This window comes from Zosterops lateralis (assembly GCF_965231275.1).
Source record: "Zosterops lateralis genome assembly, chromosome: 3".
In the NCBI taxonomy this organism is placed as follows: domain Eukaryota; kingdom Metazoa; phylum Chordata; class Aves; order Passeriformes; family Zosteropidae; genus Zosterops; species Zosterops lateralis.
In genome coordinates this window covers 11733941-11758297 of record NC_139764.1, presented here as the reverse complement: position 1 = coordinate 11758297, position 24357 = coordinate 11733941, and the positions used below count along the sequence as shown (strand labels likewise).

At 48.9% G+C, this 24357-nt stretch overlaps 2 protein-coding genes across 3 annotated transcripts in view; one reads left to right on the top strand and one right to left on the bottom strand.

The window, feature by feature from the left end:
* PPP2R5D (protein phosphatase 2 regulatory subunit B'delta) overlaps positions 1–23108 on the top strand; it is a 28806-nt gene extending 5698 nt beyond the window's left edge. For both annotated transcript variants that reach the window (XM_083857897.1, XM_083857898.1), the window contains exons 3-16: positions 2106–2331; positions 3407–3606; positions 3998–4108; positions 5440–5532; positions 5993–6123; positions 6236–6295; positions 8028–8136; positions 8985–9038; positions 11774–11944; positions 13895–14022; positions 16673–16774; positions 19246–19318; positions 19751–19867; positions 20213–23108. In XM_083857897.1, coding sequence (XP_083714023.1) covers positions 2106–2331; positions 3407–3606; positions 3998–4108; positions 5440–5532; positions 5993–6123; positions 6236–6295; positions 8028–8136; positions 8985–9038; positions 11774–11944; positions 13895–14022; positions 16673–16774; positions 19246–19318; positions 19751–19867; positions 20213–20350 — 1713 coding nt within the window. In that variant the 3' untranslated portion in view covers positions 20351–23108. The remainder of the gene's footprint in view (positions 1–2105; positions 2332–3406; positions 3607–3997; positions 4109–5439; positions 5533–5992; positions 6124–6235; positions 6296–8027; positions 8137–8984; positions 9039–11773; positions 11945–13894; positions 14023–16672; positions 16775–19245; positions 19319–19750; positions 19868–20212) is intronic.
* On the bottom strand, positions 22981–24311 carry MEA1 (male-enhanced antigen 1). The gene is made up of 3 exons (XM_083857905.1): positions 23927–24311; positions 23732–23846; positions 22981–23665 (listed from the first exon to the last, which is right to left on the bottom strand). Exons 1-3 carry the CDS (start codon positions 24137–24139, stop codon positions 23502–23504), a joined length of 492 nt encoding a protein of 163 aa, XP_083714031.1. The 5' UTR covers positions 24140–24311; the 3' UTR covers positions 22981–23501.
* Positions 24312–24357: the final 46 nt, after the last annotated feature.

The window sequence follows — 24357 nt, the reverse complement described above, 5'->3', positions numbered from 1 at the left end:
GCTCTGAACATTTGCCTGTGGTGTTTTTGGGTGGGTGAGGAGTACCCAGGTGTGTCCTATCACCTAGGAGGGCCCATGTGTCCTGCTTCCTTCAGTGCTACCTGGGACGCTGCCAGTGCATCTTCTGCTTCTCTCTGTACCATCTTTTCTCTGTGGTGGCTCAGCATTCAGATTTTTCTCTTGTTCCCCATGGAAGAAGAATGATGCAGAGTCAAGGACTCCCAAAGGCATCTGCACAATATTTTGGCTCACACTGCCCTGATACCCAAGTATTCAGGGTGAGGAATGAACTTCTCAGTCTTGGAAGCTGGCCAGCAAGGCTTTGTCCTGACTTCACTGAGCAGAGACCACTCTTTAGAGTAAGTTGCCTCCAGTTTGTAGTCTGGGCCTGCTTTGTTTGGCAGACACTGCTGTTTTTATCACAAGCTCATCTGGCTCCCTCCTCTCATCCTGGGACAACGCTGCTCTGTGAGGGGAATCAAAACAGATGTAAACTGTAGAGACTTCAAATCTTGTTGTCTCCCCCCACCTTGGCTTGAAACAGAACCACTCAAGATTTCCTTCAAACAGAGCCAGACCAGAACCAATTTTTTTTTTTCTGATTTCTCATTCAAAGTAATGGCTTGGCAAAAAAAGTGATATTTTATCTTGGGCCCTGTTTTCCACAGGGAGTCTTTTCACTTGCTCTACAGATCCCAATCTATAGAGCAGCATCTCCTTGTAGACAGCTTTCCCTGTTCCTACCTTGCTGCCTTCCCACGTGCTGCAGGTGCAGTAACTCTTGCTCTTGCACTGCAGTGCTGTGCTGCACCTCTTTGGAAACCAGTTGAGAGAAAGGACTGTGCAGAGTGGCTGCAGCTCAGCCAGGAAGAGACTGGCCTTGTGGAGGATGGAGAGCTCTGCTGAGCTCCTGCACTCCCTCAAAACACTGCTGGTCACTGTTCTGGTGAGGTGTGCATTTATACCACTGTGCTCTATGTGGCAGCTGGGAATTGTGGGGAAAGAAAGAGGTGATGTCCAAGGATTTCACTCACCTCTGCTCCCCATCCATTGTTCTATTCCTCTTTTATCCTAATCAGGTTCATCCTGCAGCTCCTTGGCTTCATCTACCAGCAGGAAGGAGGTGGCTCATGAAGCACAGCCAGGGTAGTCTGGGTGCTGGTTCCAGCTAATCCCTCTGCTTCCTGGCAGGATGTTACCCTCTTTTGTGCTGAGTTTTCCACAGGTTGGGTCAGTGGAAAATTAAAGGGTCAGTTACTGAGTCACTATGGTCCAAATGGGACTTGGAACCAGCAGAGCTTCAGCAAGGTCAGAGGAGAGCTGAGCTGAGCAAACACTGGCTTGAGTTTCTGGTCACATGCTAAACATGAGAAAGTGCCTCTGTTAGTGCAGTTTAGCAAGAGTGCAGTGGGAGAAGAGAATGCAGGCAGAGTTTGTGTGGCTAAAAGGAGTGATGTGGGAAAAGCCCAGACAGCAGTGAGGCAGAGATGGAAGGGAGCAGCCAGGATGGGCTGGTAGAGCCCACAGCCTGGGACCTAAGGTTGCATATGTTTGTATGCATACTCCATGTGGTTTGTAGGTGCTCCTGGACCACGAGTGCAGCAATGATGGTAGTGGTCTGCACTATTGCCTTTCCAAGGCTGTTATGTCTGCTCTGTACTATGTACTGCTCTGCTTTTTCTCTGGTGATTCCCTGCACAGGGACAAAGAAGCAAACTGCAAGTTTTCTAAACTTGCTTGTTGTGTGTTGTATAGAGTCCTGCAGAGACAGCAGCACGCTGAGATTTCTGTTTGGACCACAGAAAGTTCTTATTCATGTAACTTGTCACAAGATGTGACTTTGCTTTCTATATCCACAGCACTGGCTGTGCCAAGAGGCTCCGGTGCATTTGTGGTACCTTGCAAATATGAATAAAAGTGATGACTGCTTTGCAGGTATGCTGCAAATGCAACCAGCAGCTCTAGACGTGAGATGCACTCAACTGCAAGTGCAACAGTGAAAAACCTGCTCGGTTTCCTCGTTCCAAGAAGATGCTGATGGCATCTGCCTATGAGGCTTGTAGGTAAAAGCTTCTAAGTTGTTTTACTCTGTTTTCCCTCCTCAGGCCCAGCAGCCTCAGGCCCAGCAGCCCCAGCAGCAGCCACAGCAGCAGCCTCAGCAGCAGCCAACTTCAAACAAGCGGCCCAGTAACAGCGCTCCCCCCCCAACCCAGCTGAATAAAATCAAGTACTCAGGGGGACCCCAGATTGTGAAGAAGGAGCGCCGGCACAGTTCTTCCCGGTTCAATCTGAGCAAAAACAGGGAACTGCAAAAACTCCCAGCCCTCAAAGGTAAAGAGGCAGTGGGGTGGGAGTGACCTGCATGGCAAGCTGCAGTTTTCTCCAGGCAGAGTGTGGTGGTGTAATGGCTCTTCCCAAAGCAACCCTTCCAGTGTCCAGCTAGTTATATGGGCAGTGCAGCAGGGATAGTTCTGGGAAAGGTGCTTTGCTTGTTAACAGGCAGAGAACTGATGGATGGCCTAAAATAATGAGAGTATTCTCAATGCAAACTTTGTACTTACCTTCCCAGCTGAGTTATTTTAAACCCTTGTGCTTCTGTGTACTGAAGATTGCCTCAGATTGTTCAGCAGGTTGTGCAGGAGGTGGTGAAGTGCAGAGACCTTGGTGCAGACTGTCTTTGGTTCCTGCATCCACCCATTCCTGGGGAAGGACCAGGCTTCCTCCTTATTGTGTTTCCATTGCAAATTACGATAGTGCATTTGAACCTGTCCATGTTAGGGCAGCTTGGTATTAGCACTAAGTGTCCATTATGTTGCAATTAAACATGAGTGTGGACAAGGAGAAAGCCTTTTCAGCAGTCATTGAGCCAGACCCATTGCTTGATGTTGCTCACGGGCACAGACAAGCCCTTGGGGAAGGCCAAGGCAGTGTGTAGTTTCCAGTTGTATCAGAAATAGAATCTGTTAATGTACAGTTCCTGCCACCCTGGCCCCTCTCTTCCACCCTATTCTCTGGCAGGAGGGTTAGGCTACAATGTGTGCTGCCCAGCTCCCTTTATGTCTCTGGGGTGCAGGACATGGCTGTCACTGGTCTGTGATGGGAGCAGGTTGAGTTCCTTTTTCAGTGTACTCTGTACAGGGAAGAGATCAATGCTGATCAGGTTAGAATCAGGTTTGAAATCCCTCTTGGAGTAATTGCTTCAGAGGCCTGGCAGTCTCTTTACCTCACTTGTCCCATTTCCATAGCAGGGATAATGCTGCCTCTCCCTCTTCCCCTCCAACAGTTGAAGGGTGATGTGACGGGGCGGGGGGGAAAACCACAGGGAGCAAACTGCAGTGATACCTGGGCAAACCAGGAAGATGGTCTGCCTGTCTCCAAGGACAGATGTCTCTGCTTTCTCTGACAGATGCTCCTCCACATGAACGAGAAGAGCTTTTCATCCAGAAGCTGCGGCAGTGCTGTGTTCTCTTTGACTTCATCTCTGACCCCCTCAGTGACCTGAAGTTCAAGGAGGTGAAGCGAGCAGGGCTCAATGAGATGGTGGAATACATCACACATAACCGAGATGTTGTCACCGAGGCCATCTATCCTGAAGCTGTTATCATGGTAGGGCATGGAGCCAGCATTTGTGTGCCTTGTGTGCCAAAGGAACAGGGAAGTGTGGGAGGAGGAGGGGATAGGGATTTGTCAGAGAGGAGTGTGACCCCAGTCCTACCCATTCCTTATCTACCCACCTCCAGAAACAGAAGTGTGTGTGGGGGTGGTGGTGGTGACAGTGCCTGCTCTGGGGAGAGGTGCAGGCTCTTGTCTCTTGGCACAGGCTGCACTTGGGGAGGTCCTGTGCAGGCTGTAACCCTGCAGCCTGCAGGAAGGGATCAGTGTGTGGGCATAGCTGTGATAAATTATAATGTGTTGCACTGCAGTGAAGGGTTTGCTGTGTGGAGGACCATCATGAGGTGTCAGGCTGTCATTCATGCAACTTTTTCACTCACCTCAGTTTTCAGTGAACCTCTTCCGGACACTCCCACCATCGTCCAATCCCACAGGAGCAGAATTTGACCCTGAAGAAGATGAGCCTACATTAGAGGCTGCCTGGCCACACCTTCAGGTGAGCAGGGATAGGGATACGGATCTGGTGAATTTATCTCCAGGAAGTTAAGAGTCCCTGTAGAGCTGGAGGCTGCCAGCCCTGGCACTGCTGCTTCACCAGCCTGCAAGGGTCACTGGGGAAAGACCAGGCCTGCCACCCAGGGGCCAGAGGTGGCTCTTAGGTAGTGCAGGAAGCAGGGGTGTCCTGGGAACTGGCTGCTGCCTGTATGCAACAGGCATCTGCAGATGGATTTAGACAGGTTAGGTGAAAAGGGCTAGGAAAGTGACAGTGAGCATGGTTTAGCAGAGCTCAGCTGTGGAAGTCAGGAGGAAAGCTCGAGGCACTTGCACAGGGATGTGTTGTCAAGCAGACAAAGGCAGAAAAAGAGGCAGGTACTGCAGAATGAAGCAGAAAATACAGAGAAGAAACAAGGTGTCATTCTGCAGCAGTGGTTAATCACTTCTCACTGCTGCAGTTGACACAGGGATGTGAGCGTTGATAGAAATAGCGTGTCCTCAGCACCAGAGTGCTGTGAATGCTAGGCAGCATTTGTTTCTCAGAATTGAGTCAGCAGCAGCCAGCATGGATCTGTGGTAACTGCTGAGCTTTTTGGTCAGCACCTCAGTTTTTTCTTCACTGCTGTCATTGGCAGCTAGGACCTACTTGTAGATGCATGGTCTTACCATTCCTTCAATTCCAAAGTCAGACCTTTCAAATGCATTGATCTTGTTTGGCCTAGTGGCCCCTCAGAACCACTAGGAGGGATGAGAGTGGACTGAGTCTTCTCAGAAAACAGCAGGACCAGAAGCTGATGTTTCAGCACTGACAGCCTTCTTAAAGTAAGCTGCCCTTTGTTTTCCAAATGGGACACAGCATGCAGCTCTCCTGGCATAGTGAGTCCAAGCCAACTTTGAGTCAGTACCCAGGAGGCAGAGGACACTGCATGTTTTCTATTATTCTTTGGCATGTCTCAAGGGCATCCAGTGAGCCTGAGCCTTTGCCATCTCTGGAGATTTCTGATCTCTGTAGGGATGTGTGCTGAAGATGTGAGAAGAGTTTCCTAGGCCTAATGTCTTAATCTGAGTAGGTGGATGTTGTCTTTGGGGGGACCTGAGGTGATGAGATCTCAGGCAGATTTGGGCAGTTATGTGCCACCAGAGACCTCTGCCCATTTAAGCAAAGACAGCTGAGTCGATCCCACTGGGTAAGGAAACACTGGGTTTTGTGCTCCTGTTCAGGCTTCCCAGCCTTTCCCCGAATCCTTAAGGAGAAGGCAGGCATAAATCTGAAGTAAACAATGGTGAGAGGACAGGGGGATTTCTAATTAATCTCTCCTTTTCCCCTGACAGCTGGTGTATGAGTTCTTCCTCAGGTTCCTGGAATCGCCTGACTTTCAACCAAATGTAGCCAAGAAATACATTGACCAGAAGTTTGTGCTATCTGTAAGTAATTGTTGCCCCTGCCACTGTGCACCACCTTTATGAAGGACATGCAGCAGATCTTGGTGCTTGATGATGTGACTTTTCTTTATTTGTCTTGAATGAGCAGACAGAATTTTCTGTGCAGGGCAAGACTGTGTGTGAGCTGTAGTCATTGGAACTCAAAACTCATTGTACAGGTGGAGAGGGGCACGGGGGCCTTGCAGGGGAAATGTGGGCATGTGCAACTTTGTAGAATAGACAGGTCATCACTGAGCTTCTGAAGGTGAAAGAAATGATCATGGTTCCAGCTTGTGACTAGGAGGTCACATGTTTCAGGGAAATGACCACTGTACTCAGGGTGCTGAAGGCATCACTCAACTGAGAGAGCTGTTTTTGCCAAACAGGAGCAATGGCTGGTGTTGCTGGTAGCTTTGTCCAGACAGGCAGTATGCAGGCACTGACTGGATTTCTCTCCCCACAGCTGCTGGATCTCTTTGACAGTGAGGACCCCAGAGAACGAGACTTCCTGAAAACTATTCTGCACAGGATCTATGGGAAATTCCTGGGCCTGAGAGCATATGTGAGGAGGCAGATCAATAATATATTTTACAGGTGAGGTCTTTCTTAGGTAACATTTAGACTCCTTGTCTCCAGCATTTTTCCTTCCTCTTGCTTATCAAACTGTAGCCAGCATTTGCCAATGACTTCTCATCCTTCTCTTTAGGTTCATCTATGAAACAGAACACCACAATGGGATTGCAGAGCTACTGGAGATCCTGGGAAGGTAATGCCATTTTTGGGAGTCCCAGTGATGCCTAGGGGAGGCTACCTGGAACAGAGACTAGGGTTAGAGGAATAAAGTAGGTATTTATTAAAAGGCCTTTAAAGGATACACCTTGGGTAGTACAAGAGCCCAGCCATGGCTCTACCCAAGATGGACAACTGGTCACAAGTTTTCACACTTTTAGAAGTTTTGTTCCATTTACATATTGGGGTTAATTGTCCAATTACAGCTTCAGGTTATGAGGTCCTATCCTCGCAGATTGCTCTCTTCAGTTGACTGTTGTTTGCATTTCTTGGGCCTGAAGCTGCAACAGTGTCCTTGGTTTTAGGGCTGGAAAAGGATTGTTTTGTCTGACTGAACTGTGAGGAGAACTTGCTAACATTCTATATGAAGTTCAGAGTTACAAACTAATCCAGTACAGAATCTGGAAAATATGAAAGCTAAAGCTTAAGGCATCATTTCCCCTCTTTAGAGGCTTGACAAGGCCTTTACATTGTTGAGTCTCTATTCTAAATGTACACTAATAATAGGTATTTAATAATAGATAAATGTCTAACAACAGTAAATATCTAACAGTAGTAATGTCTTGCACAGTTTGCTATCATGCAAAGAAGAATAATGTTTATTATGAACAGTTCTTCAGACACAGAAGAGGAATCACATAAAACATGTTTTGGTCTGCATCAGTCTCTGTTTTTTCAGTTGTTTCAGGAGCAGAAGCCTTCTTAACTCTAGAGTAGTGAATCCAGGGTCCTTTGCCAGCAGTTTTTGACTGTGGTGAGGGTAGTCAGAAGGACTTGGAAAGGTCCTCTCCACTTGCCTTGTAGAGGATCACTGTCCCACCACTTAACATAACTTAGACCCAGTCTCCAGGTTGGAAGGGATTGCAGGTGTGTCCAGTCCTGTGGGCCTGGATAGCACGATGTAATTCTGGAGCAAAGTCATTAGAACCTAAAGTCATTAGATTATCTCTGTAAATCAAGGTTCCCCTTCCTGTGAATTTCACCTGAAACATGTGGAATCTGATATGGCTGCCATACAATATTTCATAGGGACTAATGTTTTCACCAGAGGACCCATAGTGAGAGAGGCCTCCCAGCCCAGTGTGCTCTGTGAAGAGGCAGTGCCTTCCTTCAGCAGTCCTTGCAAGAGGCAAGGAAGATTCTCTTCCAGAGAATCTCAGTCTGACAGAGCATAAAGTAAAGTACTCCCCAGAGTGCCAGTAAATACAGTGGTAGCCTTCTTCTTCCCAGATCTGTCTCCTGTTCTTTTGAGTTTGAGTCCAGTCACACTTGCTATCTTGCCTCAGCAGGCAGTAAAAGAGAGGAGCTCCTCACAGCTCTGAGAAGCCCTAGCAATGGGCAGCCTTCTCCAGGGGTTCAGCTTCCCTTCTGTTTGTGGCCCTGTTGTGTTGCCATCCTCCTGTTCTGTAAAGCACAAGACTCAAGCACTGAGCTGCTCTGGTGCTGGCCTTCCCCAGAGGTTCTGCCTCAGTGTGTGTGGGCTCAGCCTGGCAGGGACAAAGCAGAGTCCAGGCTCCAGCAGAGGCATTTCCCTGTGGTGCTTGCCAAGAACACTCTTGATGAGCTCAGTGTGCAGGCTGGGCTGCAGTGACCACGCTTTTGGTGGGCCCTGCATCAAGGGGCTGGTGAGAGCTGGTGTGTCTTGTGAGGTGAGAGGGACTGTATTTCTGCTGGGTCAAAATTTTAACAAGACTCTTGTTTCTTCTCAGCATAATCAATGGGTTTGCTTTGCCTCTGAAGGAAGAACACAAGATGTTCCTCATCAGAGTCTTGCTACCACTGCACAAAGTGAAGTCTCTCAGTGTGTACCATCCACAGGTGAGAAGTGCTTCAAGTTCCCAGGCTAGATTGGGATTTTGCAAAAGCTTGTAGCTATTAAAAGCTTTATATATTTATATTAGTTTATAATTCTTTATAGCTATTCACCAGGCCACACTGTACAAAGTTCTTGCTGTGAGATGTTCTGGGCTCTGCACTAGTCCTGTACTGTAGTGGTTGTTCCATTCTTGTGGTGTCTGGGCCTGTGCCACTGGATGATAGGAGAGTATTCTGACTCTGTCTTAATGCTGTGGCTTGCTTTGTCTTTCTGTGCTGGAAGCTTGTGAAATATTGGAGGCCTGATGAAACCAGAGAGGTAAATTTCCTAGCTGCAGTCATGTGGTGCATCAGCTATTAGTCACCACTGAGATATGTGGAGAAGTTGGCTTGCTAGTCTGCTAGATTGGTTTAGAGATTAATTTCTTCCAATTTTGAGTACATAACAGAAGAATAGAGGAGATCAGAACTTGGGATAGGAAGTGAAAAAATGCTGGTATTAAGTAGAGATGTCAGTTCTCTCAGCCTTGTTTCTATGGCACAGGCCTTTGCGTCAGGTTTGTTCCTCCCCTTTGTGTGTAGCTGTGCTTTCATCTGAATGTATTGGCTGTGGATTGCTCTGGGTTACTGAAGTTTTATCCCTTAAATTGTACAAATGTCATTAGCTCAGGCCCTGCCTGCTTGGTCTTAAAGTCCAGGTCTTCACTTGGCATCAATAAACTGGATTTGTTTAGAGCTGCAACATAATGGGCATGGGGTTACTTCCAGCCTAGGAGGTGGTAGCATTTAGTCTTGGGTGCACTTGAGGAAGCTCTAATCTTGCCTTTTTTTTTTTTTTTTTTTTCCTGCAGCTGGCATACTGTGTTGTACAGTTCTTGGAGAAAGACAGCAGCTTGACAGAGCCAGTGAGTAACCTTGCTTCACTTGTGTGTGACAGTCAAGTCCCACACAGCTTCACAGCTTCCTTAGAGCAGCCCTTCTTCCACCCTTGCTGTAAGGAGTCTGGGAGTCAGTGGTATTGTTTACTGGGTTTGCCTGGCTCCCTGGGGGTAGAAGGGGCTGTACTGCTCAATGCAAGCCTTTAGCATTCTCTCCTGAAAGCTTCAGGAAGGTGGGCTGCAATCTTCCTTTATGCTTCAGATCTTGGTGTAGCAGAAGAAACAGGATACCAAGCTGTTCTTCCAGGGCAGAGCTTCTGGCTAATGAGGGATACTCCAGGGACAAAATACATGACCATCTGATGGAACCAGAGCTGGGAGCCCTGAAATAATAAGGCTTCTCTCCAGGCTGCTGGGGTGTGCTTCAGAATTGTGGGGATGAGGTTAGGAACCTGGGACACAGGGTCTGCTTAGGCATGCCACTGTTCCTTCATGAACATGTTCTCCTTCCAGCTTTAGCATCAGTTTGCTGCCTTCATAGAGGTAAGTCACATTTTCCTTCAGGATGTGGTGCTGGGAAACAGCAGGTTCTAAAATGTGAGCAGTGTAGATGGAGACCTCACATATCCTAGTTACTGGCTGCACAGACTTGCAGTGTTAACCAGGCTAAATGCCAGCTTGGCAGAGGGTGCAAGAAGGAGACGAGTGTTTCTCCACCCACTGCAGGCCAGGAAATGTCTTCTACAGAGCTGAGCTTCACAGGCTCAAAACAGCAGATGGGCAGAGAACACATACTTCTGTCACTGTAGCAGGGAGCACCAAAAGTGTGAGTGTTTTAATGAGTAATGCTGGCTGAGGTCGTTCTGTTCCCTGGCTCAAATGTGTGTGCTCTTGGTGAGCTTGCCTGTGCTGGGTAGAAGCTGGTCAGCTGTTGTCAGCTTTCTGGCTCCACAGCTTTGACACCAGCAGTGCTGAAGCAGACCTCCCAGCTTTTCCTTTAAACGTGGGTTCTCCATTTCCTTTGCTCCCAAAAGCCTACTCTGAAACAAATTGCATAAAGTAGCTTCCTGATCGTGCTGAGTACTTCCTGTGGCTGGCATCCAGTCCTGCAGCCTCCTGCCAAAGCACCTCAGAGGCTGAGGGAGAAGAGAGAAATAGGAATCTCTCAATATTCCTAGGATTCACTTTGCAGCTTATTCAGATAGTAAAGCTCCATAGCTCATCACCTTTTTCTGGATAACTGTTTAGAGGCCCCTGGATTACAGACCCAGGTCTGGCTTGGTGCTTGTGGAAAGCAGTGCAATGACCCAATTTCATTACCTTTAGTGGATGCTGTGTTGTGTTTCAGCCAGTCATACCAAGACCATACTGCCACAACTTGTGCTCTGATGAAGCACCTTGCTTGTGAAGGTTTTGAATAGACCCCCAAGATTACTTACATTATTGAAGTCTGGAAGAATTACAGGGCTTGTGCATCAGCAAGAGTCTGAATGCATGGGGAGATGCTACCAGCAGTGCTGGAAAGAGGCCAGATTACTCCCTGGGTCCACACTTGTCTCAAATGGGCCTCCCAGAAGCTTGTTCAGCAAGGCTTGACATGGCAGCTCTTGCCTCAACAGCAGTCTGAAAGACTGCCAGGTGAGCAAGGCCTCAGATGTGCTCAGTAATAGCAAACACAGACTCCACTCACCTCACACCACCTTAGTTTTAGTTGAAATTACTTCTGAGTCATTGAAGCTAACTCTTGCCTGAGTGGCAGACATTAATGACAGACATTGGGGATAATGAACTGCTGGCTTCTCAAGCCTTGAGTTGGCAGAAACATATTGCTCAGATATCTCTGATCCTGCTGTTGTACTGCCTACCACTGTCCCTCTGCTGGTCTGAACTTCTCAAGTGCTGGCTTTGGGATCTGGTAGATGAAGTACAGAGGTTTGAAAGGGCAGCTCCTGTGGCCAACTGTGTGGGACTCTACTGTTCACAGAGTAAGCATTTCTTCTTCCAACAGGGTGAAGGTCTGCAGCATCTTGGACCCTGCCTTTATAGTGTCTAGAAGCAGATGTGTAGGACAGGAAGCAGTATTAAAGATAAATAAATAAAATATAGTGAGGTACAGCCCTTCCCTATTCTTGTCAGCAATAGTTTTACTCAGCGAGAAGTTGCATCTGCACTGTTATATTTATTTATAACTATTAGGTGTAAACTCTATAAACTTGTTTGCTCCATTCTGGAGTCTGTTTGGACTTCGAGTCTCCACAAAGTCCTGCAGGAATTAGTTCCATAATCCAGTCACTTTTGTGTGAAGTAATGTTTCCTTTCCTTGTCCCAAACCCCATCCATTGCTTTATTTATTCAATGCTCCCCAGTATTCAAGCTCTGCAGTGTTTTAAATAATGACTCTTCAGAGACCTTCTTCTATAGCATTTCCAGTTCTATTAGTTGATCTTCCATGGTTACTTTGCACTGTTTATCAGCTGCTGCCCCTTCTGTGTTAAGCTGTGAAGGGGCATAAAAAGTGATTTTAAGCTTTGTGCTTGTAATATGAAATCGTAGCAGCCTAGGCAGAGCTGCTGCCATGAGTGTAACTTGGCAGAGTTCGGGCTTTTGTCCTCTCTCTTCCCTGGTCACTCACCCTGACTTTCTGAGAGTCTGTTCTGTTACTTCCTCCCCTCTTGCTGTTGTGACCAGACACTTAAAAATTTATTTTGCAGCTGGTGTTAACTTTGGGTGTCTAACACTGTCTCTGTACTCTTCCCTCTCAGGTGATTGTGGGCTTGCTGAAGTTCTGGCCAAAAACTCACAGTCCCAAAGAGGTGATGTTTTTAAATGAGCTGGAAGAGATCCTGGATGTGATTGAGCCATCCGAGTTTGTGAAAGTTATGGAGCCCTTGTTCAGGCAGCTGGCCAAATGTGTCTCCAGCCCACACTTCCAGGTAGGTTGCAGATCAGGGAGGAGATAGAGCATTGACTTGTAATCCACCCTCATGTGAGGGTGACACCACAGTTTTTGGGCTTGTATTTGGCACGTGGAGGTGTGACCAGGGTGAGTATTAGGGTGACACGTGGTGAGTGACAGTGAGATTCCTCAGCATGAGCTCTTCCCAAGAGAAAACAGAGGAGATCCGTGGAGCCTCTGCTGCTGCTCTGTGATGTTCTGCAGCAGGCTGGGGCTGGAGCACAGGTGCTCTGCCACGTCCTGTTTTGGCCAGCAAGGGCAGAGGAGATCCATCCAGGGTCACCCTATTGAAGTAAAAGCAAGCACTCTGCAGTATTGGAGAGAGGCCAACCAAAGACACTGTGCTGGGAAGGTCCTTTGTTTTATTCTGGCACAGGTAGTAAAGAGTGAGGTGTGCTGGAATCTGTTTCTTGCTTCCACTGAAGGTAGACTGGTTATAGTAGCTGGTTAATACAATCTCTGGGGATGGTAGTCTTAAGATTTAAATTGTACAGTGTGGTGGGACCTGCTAGTAGCTCCTGGCAGGTGCTCTTGGCTCATTGTTTTAGACTGCCCTGAAGAGTGCCCAGGAAGGAGACAGGTTGCTGGGGAAACACATGGTCAACCCAGGTATAGGTGGAGTGTTAAAAAAGAAATGACACAGCCATCTCCCAAGTGAGAGTGACTGCACAGTGAGGCAGCCTGGCTTCAGTCTGTCTTTTGGTATAGAGAGATACAAAGTCATGTGTTTACAAGCCAACAGTAAGGTCAGGCTAGGTCACATGTGTGTAAAAAATCAGTTTTGTGTAAAGGACTAGGGGAGCATGATGCAAACCAGCTGAATATGGATAACTGGTGTGGTGATGGGAACCAAAGGACTAATGTGACCTTTGGGTGTGGAGGCAGCTACTAGAAGGAACTAAGGAGCTTGAATAAAGTAGGGTAAAGGCTGGAGGAGAGACATCCTGTACTTGATAGCAGCCCTCATCTGCTGCCAAACTCTGAAGAACAATGCTGAGAAACCTGGAGAAGGTGCAAACACTTTAGAGCATAAGAGAATTAGCCCAAAGGTGTTCCATACGATCATGCTGAATAGTCTAGAGCTTGTCTGAAGAGCAAAATTAGGAATTGACTTCTTGGCGACTCTTGGTGAGTCTGAGCACCTTGGTGGGAATGAGTTTTCTCTGAGTGGATTGTGTGTTAATCTAGCAGAAAAAAGCTTAACCAGATCCTGAAAACAAAAAGCTAGGCAAGTAAACACAAAGTGAGTTTCATTTCATTTACTTGTGTGGAATAATATATTAAAGGGATAAAGCAAGTTCTGCATTATCTGAAATGTCAAACTGAGTCTGGATGTCTCTTTTCCTTTTTAAGCTATTCTCAAGCTAGCATTAAATGCAGAAATTAGCCTGCATTGCCTGTCACAGTGTGGAAACTTGTTAGACTTGTTTGTCTTGTTAGAGCAGGATGGCTGCCCCAAGATTTTCCATATTTTCACCTTTACTAAATCAGGGGGTTGAATTGTGTGACTGGTGACTGAAGCATGCTTCAAAGCCCTGAAAGACTCTGTTGTGGGAAAACCAGGGAGGAATGGAACTTTACAGAGGACAGTCTGAGGAAATGAAGAAGGCTTGGAGCTAATCTGAATTGGGACATGGAGTAGATGACATTACTGTCCTTAAGTGTTGTGTGAAGGGTGTTGGAATCATCAGTGTGTTGACAGTAGGTTTGTCTATTCAAGAACATGAGGCTTTTCTCAGGAAAATGAGAAGTGTCTGGCAGAGGCTGAGGCAGAGGAGGGATGAATGGCCTCAGAGAAGTTCATGAAGCTCAGCCCTGTGCTATGAGGAAGCATGTGGGCTCCTTGGCTGTGTGGTGGCTTCCCTGTGCAGCAGCAGAGGAGTTCCTGGCAGGAGCTCTTCAAGGGTGGCTTTCTCTCCCACTGCAGGTGGCGGAGCGAGCGCTGTACTACTGGAACAATGAATACATCATGAGCCTGATCAGTGATAACGCAGCCAAAATCCTCCCCATCATGTTCCCAGCACTCTACAAGAACTCCAAGAGTCACTGGAACAAGTAGGTGTTCCCCCATGCTCTGGCACTTGCTGGATTGTTCGACCCACTGGCAATCTTGGGGCATGCTGCTGCAGTGTAACAGTGCATGGATGGTGCTTGGTGACACCAGCTGCTGAGATGGGGGGCTGGTGGTGGTATCAGTTTGTATTGAGGAAAAAGGAGCTTTCCTGAACCCTCAGAGTTTTCTGTCAGCACCTCAGGAAAAACAAAACCCTTGTGCCCAGTCTGCCAGTATGCTATTAGGGGAACCCTTAATTGAACAGTCCTGCTGGGTCAGTTCAACTGACTTATTCAAGAGATATGCCAACAGCATAAGAGAAACCTCTTGGCAGGTCTTCCATTTTATTTGATGATGTTCCGTGTTGCTCGTGACTGCCAGTGCCTAGGAAGGACTTACACTGACAGTTCATGGAGCAACATTCCTTATTAACAGAAAATTGTGACAGGTTTTGGTTCAAGGACTGCCAGTGAAAATGTCTGACTGCAAAAACATATTCAAAGCAATTCAGAGAAGCTCTAATTCCCAGTAAAATTATCCAGTGTGCAGAGTACATTTCTTACCCACAGGAGAAGATGGGTTCAGCCTGTTGACTGATCCCCGTAGTTACAATGGAGTCTTCCCTAACTTATTCCTATTCTCAGTTTACTTTTATACAATTTCTTTATGTTTAGGTGGAGCTTGAGGGACTCTGAGTCACACGTCCCTTTGTTACTGATTGCTGTAAAATTCTCTGGCTTTGCTCAGAGCTGTAGTCAATAAAGCACAGAGCACGTGCCCTGTGAGGGGTGGTCACACTCTGGGAAGGAGATGTGTGTTAATACAATTGTGTTATAGTGAACAGAGTTCATCTGAGCAGGGTGATTTCACCACAGCTCCTGGCTCAGCCACAAGTCACCTCCTATCTCCCGTGGCTCACAGGCCCTGTGCAGTTTATCAGCTGCAAAACACCATCGAGATCCCCTCCCTGCCAGGGCTCCAACAGAACTTGGCTGTGGTGCTCCCACTCTGCTCCACCCTCCCTTCCATCCCCCTCAGCAGGGCTGTGTCTGAGGGGAACCATCCTGGAGCAGGCTGTGAGCACACCAGCAGCATTCCATCCAGGGAGCAGCAGCTGCATTTTACCCTGTAATTCCTGTACTGTTACAGCTTCTGCTAGGATGTGAATATAACTTCTCAGTTTCCTCTGATTCTGCTCCCAGCCATCTCTCCACAGCATGGAACAGGGCCCCAGCAGACCAGAGTGGCTTGCTTCTGCAAGGGTTGAGGCATCTGCATTTACCAGCCTCGAGGCCATTGAGTCTGCACAGGGTTTGATACCTGCCTGTCACTAATGTTGCCAGTCTCTCAGAAGTGTGCAGTAGATTTTCTATCTGAGTTCTGGCTTCTTGTTAACTAATGTCCCACCCTTATGTTCTCCATGATCAGAGATCTTGGCTAATACAGTGCCTGACTCCTTGAGTCAGGAAAGACGGAGAAAGCAGAACTGATTGGGCAGCTGTCCATGTCAAATATGTCCCCTGTGTCTGATTCCTAGATACTACTCTGTTTTGTGGTTCTCTTATCAACTTCCTTTCTTCTGACTTCTTTATTTAATTCCTTACCTAGTTAAGTCAAGTTTAATTAATTGGATTTAACACACTTCCTGTAATGAATTAGCTAAAAATTAATTCTAGGGAAGTTGGACAGGTCCAGAGCTCAGAAAGGACTTCATGTTCTTGTCTGAAACCCTTCACCAGTTCCGTGTCCCTGCAGCAGCCAAGGGTCATGATTCTGCTGTTCCTGTCTTTTCTGGTCTGCTTCTCAGTGGTATTGCAAAAGAAGTTCTGGAAAAGTTTTCCTCTTATTTCTCCTTGTCTTTGTTTGAGCAACAGTCAACAGCCACATCTTCTCAGGGCAGGTTGAGTACCTCACATTCTCCTCCTCTTTCCCATAGTTCATCTACTTGGTCAGATAGGCTCCTTAAGTCCAGCAGGGCTGCATCTCTCTTCCATATTCTGTTGCAGAGCTGGTAGACACAGAGCTTAATCTGCTGAATCTCATCTTTTGCCTCTGGGTCAGGATTTCAGAGACAGCTTCAACACTTGTTTTCATTCCCTAGGAGAGTCTTTGTCCCATAGGGAGTTCACACAAAGTGCAACCTATCCATAAATCAGTGGCGCAGGGCTGAATTTTCTTCTGTGGTATTCTATGTGCTGGTTTCCATCTCTTCGGGGCTGCTGCCTGTCTGTGTTTTGGGCAGCTCAGTGGAAAAGCTCATGACCAAATACTGGCAGCCCAAAAAAATCATTGTGTATGTGTGGTGTGAACAGTGGGAGGCACTAAAGGCCCCTTGAAAACAGCCCTGAACAGGCCCCTAGCCTTCTTTTCTCTCTTCTAACTGCAAGAAATGAACACATGAATGTGTATTTTTGCACTCATTAATCTGACCACAGCAGGCCTGTCCCAGGGTCTTCTCTTTGTTCTGCATCTCTTTCTCCCTGTTGCATAGTTCCTGCTGTGTTTATGGGAGGGATTTTGCTTTGGTAAGAGCTGGGATTGCATGAGAATCTTTTGTCATGTGGCTATAGAATGAGTTGCTGCTGCTGGTGCCAGCTGGGGTGTAAGAACCTGCCCACCATGACTTGCTCTCCTTTCCCCGTTCCTCTGCAGGACAATTCATGGGCTAATCTACAATGCACTGAAGCTCTTCATGGAGATGAACCAAAAGCTTTTTGATGACTGCACACAGCAATACAAGGCAGAGAAGCAGAAGTGAGTAAGAGGTTTTTGCCAAGTAACTTGAGCTCATCCTAGAGTCTCCTTAGGGTACAGTAACAGATGGTAGAGACCAATAGGCAAAAGGGAAACAGAAAGATGGTAAGTAATTCTGTCAAAAAGTAGGATTCCTTAGCTGTAGCTATGAGTAGGGATGAGGTGTGCCCTGATAGAAACCCTTTTAGTCCTGCTGAAGCAGGTAGCCTGGGAAAGAGTGACAGTTTGCTGAGTCATGAGCAAAGAGATAGCCACATAGAAAATACTCAGCTTTGTTCTGCCTTGGAAATACTTACCAGTTCATAAATGTTGCAGTGATGTCAGTAGAATCCTATTGCTTTAGAAAGACTTTTCTGAAGAGTTTTACTGCAGTGGGCATAATGCATCTTTCATGCCACAGGATGCTTTCAATTTTCCAGTGATAAAGATGGAATAATTCCAGCAGTTTCAAAGAGCGAATGGTGGGAATAATATCTGAGCTCAGCAAGTACCTGTGCCATGATGCTGTAAAGAGGAAAGAACTCCACTTTTTCTGCTGGCTTGTGCTGATTTTGGTGCTTCTATGGCTTGCCTTGGTGAGCTGAGTCAGTCCAGTAAGCTGGAAGGAATTTTTTTTTGGGGGGGTGTCTATTTTCTGCTGACTTAGTGACATAAAATAGTAAAACAGTGCTCCTCATTCCTGGATGAGCCAGGGCTGCTGGTGGGGAGAGCAGAGCTAATCCTTGCTGGGAGTGTGGAACTCTGGGGTACATTCTGTTGGTTTGTGAAATAGGAGTAAATAACTCGATAATAAGTTGATATATGAATCAGACCTTCAGATGGGTAACCTGCTTATGGAAAAATTAAAGGGTTTTTAGGATCTAAAATGGGAGCAAGCAAGTTTTCTTTTTTTCCCATTCTAGGGTGTTTGTGAAGCCCACAAGTATCTTCACATATATTTTAAGTCACAGTGACAGTACATTTTCCACAAGACCTACCTAGTGTTTCCATCAGGAGTTTTCTCTCCCTGTTTAGCTGCTGATCTCCTCAAGGTGACTGTTCCCAGCACTGGTGTGTGACTGATGGAGAATTGTTCTGAAAAAGCTCAACAAAACAAGCTCAGTGCTGTCCAATAAAAGGATGAGTAGTGCAGTTTTCTGTTCATGTTAGGATGTTTGGGGGTTTTTTTGCTAGTGCCTCTGTGACTAATTAGGCTTCAGAAAACCTTGTGCTGTGAACTAGAAAACAGCAGGTGTGGGAAAGATTGCATGTGCAAACAGACTCAATAAATAGGGAATGGGAAAACGGAGAGAGCTTGTATCTTCACTGTTAGGCTGCAACCAGTTGTTGAGAGGTCTGATTATTGGCTTCATTTTTAATTAGTTCACATGCCTACAAGTGACATGCCAGCTCAGGCATATCACTGCTGCAGCCCCAGCTGTGCAGCCACAACCAGGGTGGTCATGAGAGACAGACTCTGCAGGGACATGTGGTGAGGTTGTCTCTCTGCTGTTCAGTGTAAATGGGCTGACTGCACCTTTCTAATCTCCCCTGACACCTTGAAACTCTTTGCATTATCAGAAAAATCAGTGAGGAAGTTGGGGCAGATAGTGTCTTGTCTTAAACGGGTTATTCATTTGGTGTGTTTTGGAGTTGGTTTGTTGGAGGTATTTTTGTGACCCTGTGTTTTCTGGTGGAGTAATCTGCTGCTTGAAACTTTGGCAGCTAAATTCTCATTCTAAGCCTACATGACTTTCAAGAATGTGATGTTACAGAGTGTAAAAATTTACTTAACATGGATATATAGGGCACTAGAGAGACGAGTAGCTGGGGTGAAAGTCGTGTAGTTAATAGAAATAAAGCAGAGATTTTAGTGCAGATGTTTAAAATGTAGAAGAGAATAACAAGGGGTGGTGGATGCTCACCTCTGTTTGCAGTGAACGTTCACTGTCCTGGAATTTTTAAGTGGCCCTGCTGAACAGTCACTTCAAATGCATGCCAAAATCTGTGCCAAGTTCAAGAGTTGTGCCTGAGCTGTTTGGACAGCTCTCTGGTGTGTTCTGGTTAGAGAGAAGGAACAGTGGGCAGTGGAACCCCAATTCTATTGGAAATTATAGTTTGTCCCTCTGCATCTGTGGGGCACCAGGAAAACGTGTGTTTGAAATCCAGACCAGTGTCACGGCATTACCCCAGAAACCAGACACTCTGCTCTGCTCCTGGCAGCACAAAGCCAGGGCTAAAGTACCTGTGCAGCCACCCTGTGCTCTGAGGTGAGCGAGGAGCATGCCTGCCTACTCTCTGCTAGTTGTAGTGTGTCCCCTCTTCTTGCCTTATCTCACCTGTAGATTTAGATAGAATTAGGGATCTCTGGTTGACAGAGCAGCTCTTCCCTCTTGCCTGTACTTTTCTGCTGTCTCTTGTTTTTACCATCCTGTGAATGAAAGCTGTGCTTTCCCCAGGAGTTCACACTTGCTCTCGCTCTCTCTCTGCAGGGGAAGGTTCAGGATGAAGGAACGAGAAGAAATGTGGCAGAAAATAGAGGAGCTGGCTCGGCTGAACCCCCAGGTGAGGGACAACAGGACTTAGGATAAACAAGGCAAGAATGTGCTGGGGGTCTTGAGAGCAGGTTTTAGCATCTGATCTCAGTCCTGTGGACACTGCTGCAGCAATGGTCTGTTTCTCACAAAAACCGGTATCCAGGGAATGTTGGCAGTGTTTTATCAGGCTATCCCTCTGTAGCACTGATCTCTAAAGTACTGCCTTACAGAGAGCATGTATGTGTTAAAGGATCACACTGTGAACTGCAGCTGCACATGCAGCATGCTGGGAGAGGGAGAAGAGGGGAGAGGAGATTCTTCCCTGCCTATGTCCCTGCTGCTGCCTTCTGGGGGCCAGAGAAGGCAGCTGGAAGGACTGTGCTGTGCTGTGTTAGCATGCTGGGGGAGGAGCTGTGGTGTTGGATGGAGTGCTGACTCTCCAGCTGTGTGTTGTCTGCAGTACCCCATGTATTATGCACCTCTACCCTTGCCTTCTGTGTGCTGTATGGAGACGGAGACCCCGACTGCAGAGGATATCCAGCTGCTGAAGAAAACAGTGGAGACAGAGGCTGTGCAGGTGCGTACGTGACTCAGGTCCTTTCACAGTTGCTCCCAGTCCAGCCAGGACATCAGCACAGCCAGAACTGGCTCTTTCCAAATATTCTGAAGGTAAATGCCACTACTCTCACCCCTCAACATTAAGAGATCAACCTGTAGTTGAAGAGTTGAGTTTATCTAACCTTCTCACTCTGGAAAAAGTGCCAGTGGGACTTTCTTACGTCCTTTTGGTCTGTGTTTGGCTCTCAGCCTGTTCTGAAGCATGCTGCAGTGCCACCCAGCATATCCTAGAGCAGTTGGAGTCAGGGGCTGAAGGCATGAAGGGGTTTCCTACCGATTCCTGACTCCTTTGATTTGTTTGTAGATGCTGAAAGACATTAAGAAGGACAAAGTTCTGCTGCGCCGGAAGTCTGAGCTTCCACAGGACGTCTACACTATAAAAGCCTTGGAGGCCCACAAGAGAGCAGAAGAGTTTCTCACCTCAAGCCAGGAGGCTCTCTGACGGGCTCAGGAGCTGGCCCAGGAAGTCTGCCCCATCCCTTTCCTCCAGGGGTCATGGAAATGCACTCAGTTCTCATGTATAAGTAAGGAATGAACATGGTGAGCTGTGCCTGTCCTCCACTCCATCTGCATACCTCCAGGGTAGATCTGGTTTTATGTTATAACTTGTATCTCACCACTGTCCTGTCCTGCTTTTTCTCCGTCCTCCTGCTTTTCCACCTTGGCTGTGCAGGCATGAAGGGAGCCTGCCTGACCTCTGCTTGTGTCAGTCCAGGCAGGACTCACTTCACTGCCACCTGAGCTGCCACCTGGTTCTCACTCTGTCAGGGAGGCAGAGCTTTGCTCAGGCTCTGTTGGGCAGGGTGTGTTGTGCGTGGCTCAGTGTGCTGCTCCAAACTCCAAGTGCCCATCTCCGCCACACCTGCCCCCGTGCTGCCTGTGCAGCTGAGCCCTGCTATGGCCAGAGGCCAGGCTGAGCTTGGGGCAGAAGCAGAGCTTGTGAAGGCTCTGCTGCCTCTCCAGCCTGCCTTGGGGTGCAGCTCCACAGCTGAAGGGTCTTAATGCACGGCGGAGAAAATGTTTACTTCCACCTTTCTTTTGCTACAAGCCCCTTGTTCTGTTCCCCTGTCAGTGGAGTGGGGGTTCAGTGCTTTGCCACCCCTGGGTAAGCTGGGTGCAAGCACTACATACTATTGCAGTCCTCCCTTTAGAGCATCCTTAGAAGCTCTCTTGTGAGAAAGTGAATTCCTTCTGCTGTTTGTGTTGGTCCGTGCTGACTCATCTCCTTCCCGATGTCTCGGGTTAATTGTGGGCCCAGAATTAACTTCCCGCTTTGTAGCAGGTGTCAGCCACTGACTTTCTTCCTCTACCTGCTCAATTAAAATACTCCTGCAGCTCTCCCTTTGTCTCTGTATCCCATCCTTAGCTCTTCAGGGCCAGGGTTTCTAGGAAGCTTGTGCTGTTAGTCATTTCCACAAGCTAGTGGAAGCAATGGATACACCTCATGGGGTGTGGCTGAGTTTGTGTTCAGTTGTCTCCTCATTATTATCAATGGCTAAGCACTACTGCTGAATCGCTTCCGTGGGTGCTCTGAGCAAAGTGTAACCTGTCCTGTTACACTGGCACTGCTGTGGCCCGAGGCCCTCGTTAGTTATCACATGGTGCATCAGGGACTCGTGCTAACTTAGCATTTAGAAACACTTGCTGATAGCCCAGGGGCTTGTGCAGCACTTGGGTGCTACTGTGATCCAGCTTTCACCCCTGTTGTTTGTAGTGCAGACTTAGTGCCAGGCCAAGGTGCCCCCTCAGAGGCTGGTTTGTCACAGAGAGGGAGTCCCTGCCTCTTACCTGCTGCACTTGCTTTCTTGACACATAAGCTTAAGTTGGTTTGCAGTAGTGCAGGGAGCCTGCAAGGAGCGGGGTTGGTGCCAGCCTGAGACTGCTCTGCAATGGCACAGGATGTTGTAGAAGGTTCTGGTGTATCTGCTTGTCCTCACCAGTAAACCATTCCCAGGTCAGAGGATCACCCCCTCTAATCTTTCTGCTGGTGCACAGCACGTCTTTCCTCCAACCCCAGCCAGGCTGTTTGGACCTGTGTATCCTGCATCCCTGCCCCGTGTAGCTCTGTCCCAGCTCAGCCCTCACCAGGAATGCCACCATCTCTTGGGAGGAGCTGGCAGGTGCCAGGGAGACGTGTGAGATCCTCCCAGTCACACAGGACCCCACCTCCCCTCCGCCTCACACAACGGGCCAGTTCGTCAGGAGACTTGAGAAACACCTCAGGGAGGTTATTGCTTATTTTGAACATTAGTCTGAGCTCATGATCAGCTGCCAATCAATTACCTCACGCCTGGCACAGCATGTGGACGTGCACCGGGTGGTGCTGGAGCAGCACAGTGGAAATGGGGCTGCCAGGCTCAGGCTGGGCAGGAGGCTCCTTCCTGCTCCAGCACAGGCTCTCCAGCTGCCTGCTTAGCATTGTGCTGTAAGCCAAGACCTCATTTTTAGATTGCTGCAGCATGGTGTGCCCTCACTCAAGCCTGGTTGCTGCTGGGCAGCGGCTGCCTTTCCCTGCTGATGGCTGCTCTGCGTGCGAGGGAACAGAATCTTGTGGTGTGCAGAGGCTGGCACTGTCCTGCAGATGAGCTGTCTCTGCTGGCAGCCCCTGACCCTAGCCAGAGGAATGCTGCTGGGGCTGTGCCATGTGCAGGGGCAGGATTGTAACACATCATGGTTACATGCTGTACAGCTTTGATGTTCCCATAGCTTTTTGTGTCTTGTTTTAGGTCAGGGAACTTAGGCTTAGTACCTTCACATCATCCTTTGTTTGCTGCCTATTCATTCCAGTGTCCTGGACACTTCAGAAGGGGACCATGTGAGACAGGGGGGAGTGTGCTCACCCTCTCACCACATGTACTGCTCATAGGCAGACCTGCATCTGCCACGCTACAGCTGCCCCTTGCTCAATACTTGGTTTCTAGCATTAGTGCTGCTCATTTCTGCCTACGCCTTTCCCTACATCAGCCAAATGGACAGAACTGGAGCTGCCTCTTCCTCTCCACCTGGCTTGCTCCTCCCAAGGGAAAAAGCAAAACTACTGCATTCACACCCTGGACACAAGTATTAAGCTGCTTACAGTTCACATGTACATATGGTGTACTTTATTTTCAGTAGAGCATTACATAGTATGAAAGTGTTGGATTTTGTACAGATGTCCCTGTATGTACAGAACTAAATAAAACCAATCTCTTGGAATGACACATCTTGGTCCAGCTGTAATATTCCAACATACAGACCCTATCCTGAGAGGCGGGGCCCTAGCCTGGAGAGTGACTTTTCTGGTACTGTCAGCATGGGGCCAAGGCCAGGGTATGTCCTGAGGGAATCCAGGCAAAGCCAGCCAGACCCCATCGCCCCGTCTGCATCCGGGCAGGGACACCCATCTGCCTCCTCAGAGGTAGAGGAAGCCAACACAAGGTCACCACATTGACATATGCACCAGCCAGAACCAAGAAAAAGGAGTGGGAAGGAAAATCAGACAATGTCAGTGGGACAAACTGGAAGGTTGATACTGGCAAGTCCTGTCAGCACCTGGCTCGGAGGCAGTGGGCGCATCCAGGGCGGAGGGAGGGCTGTGGTTTGCAGCTCAGCCCTCAATTCCACTGGGGCCGGGGGCCGCCGAGGCTCTGCCGGGCTTGCAGCGTGCGCTGCACCACGTCCTTCCACTGCTCCTCCGAGATCTGGCTGGCCCAGGCAGGGATGCCCAGGGTGGGCAGCTTCACGCTGGCCATCGTCCTCTTCACCAGCTCCACATGCTCTGGGAACAGAGAAGCCGTGAGAGCGCGGCGGAGCCCCGGGAGGGTCCTGCCGGAGAGGCGCTTACCTGCATCCATGGGGATGGAGCTGCGGCTGCTCTGAGCCGTGGCGCCTTCCGCTGCCGCCTCCTCGTTCTCCTCCTCGCTGTCCACCGGCGGGTCGGGCAGGTGCAGCCTCAGCATCTGCGGAGAAAGGCGGGCAGCGGGGGTCGGCACCGCGGGTGCCCCCACACCCCGGCCCGGCGGGCGGCGCTGGGCGGTACCTGCAGCCGCTCCTGCAGGCCGGGGCCCGCGTCGCCGGGGCCCTGCTCCGGTTCCTGGCTCAGCGGCTGATACAAGTACCCGCCGCCCTCCTCCTCTTCCTCCTCCTCCTCCTCCTCATCGCCGCTCCACCCCGCCGCGCCGTCAGGGCCGTCGGGCGGCCCGGGCTCCCGCGGACAGACGCGCTCGGGGCCCATGGTCCGCACCACCGCCATGCACCGGGCGCGGCGCCGAGGAGGTGCCGCCGCCGCCCGGAACCGCCGCGGCCGCCGCGGGGCACTCTGGGTGTTGTAGTCCCGAAGCGGGTCCCGGGCGCGGCGAGGGCTGCCGCCGCCACGCGCCGCCGGTGCCACCGAGCGTGGCCATCTCGGTCCGGGCCGGGGCTGGAGCAGCGCGCCGCGGCCGCGCCCGGGCGGGGAACGCAGGGAGCCGC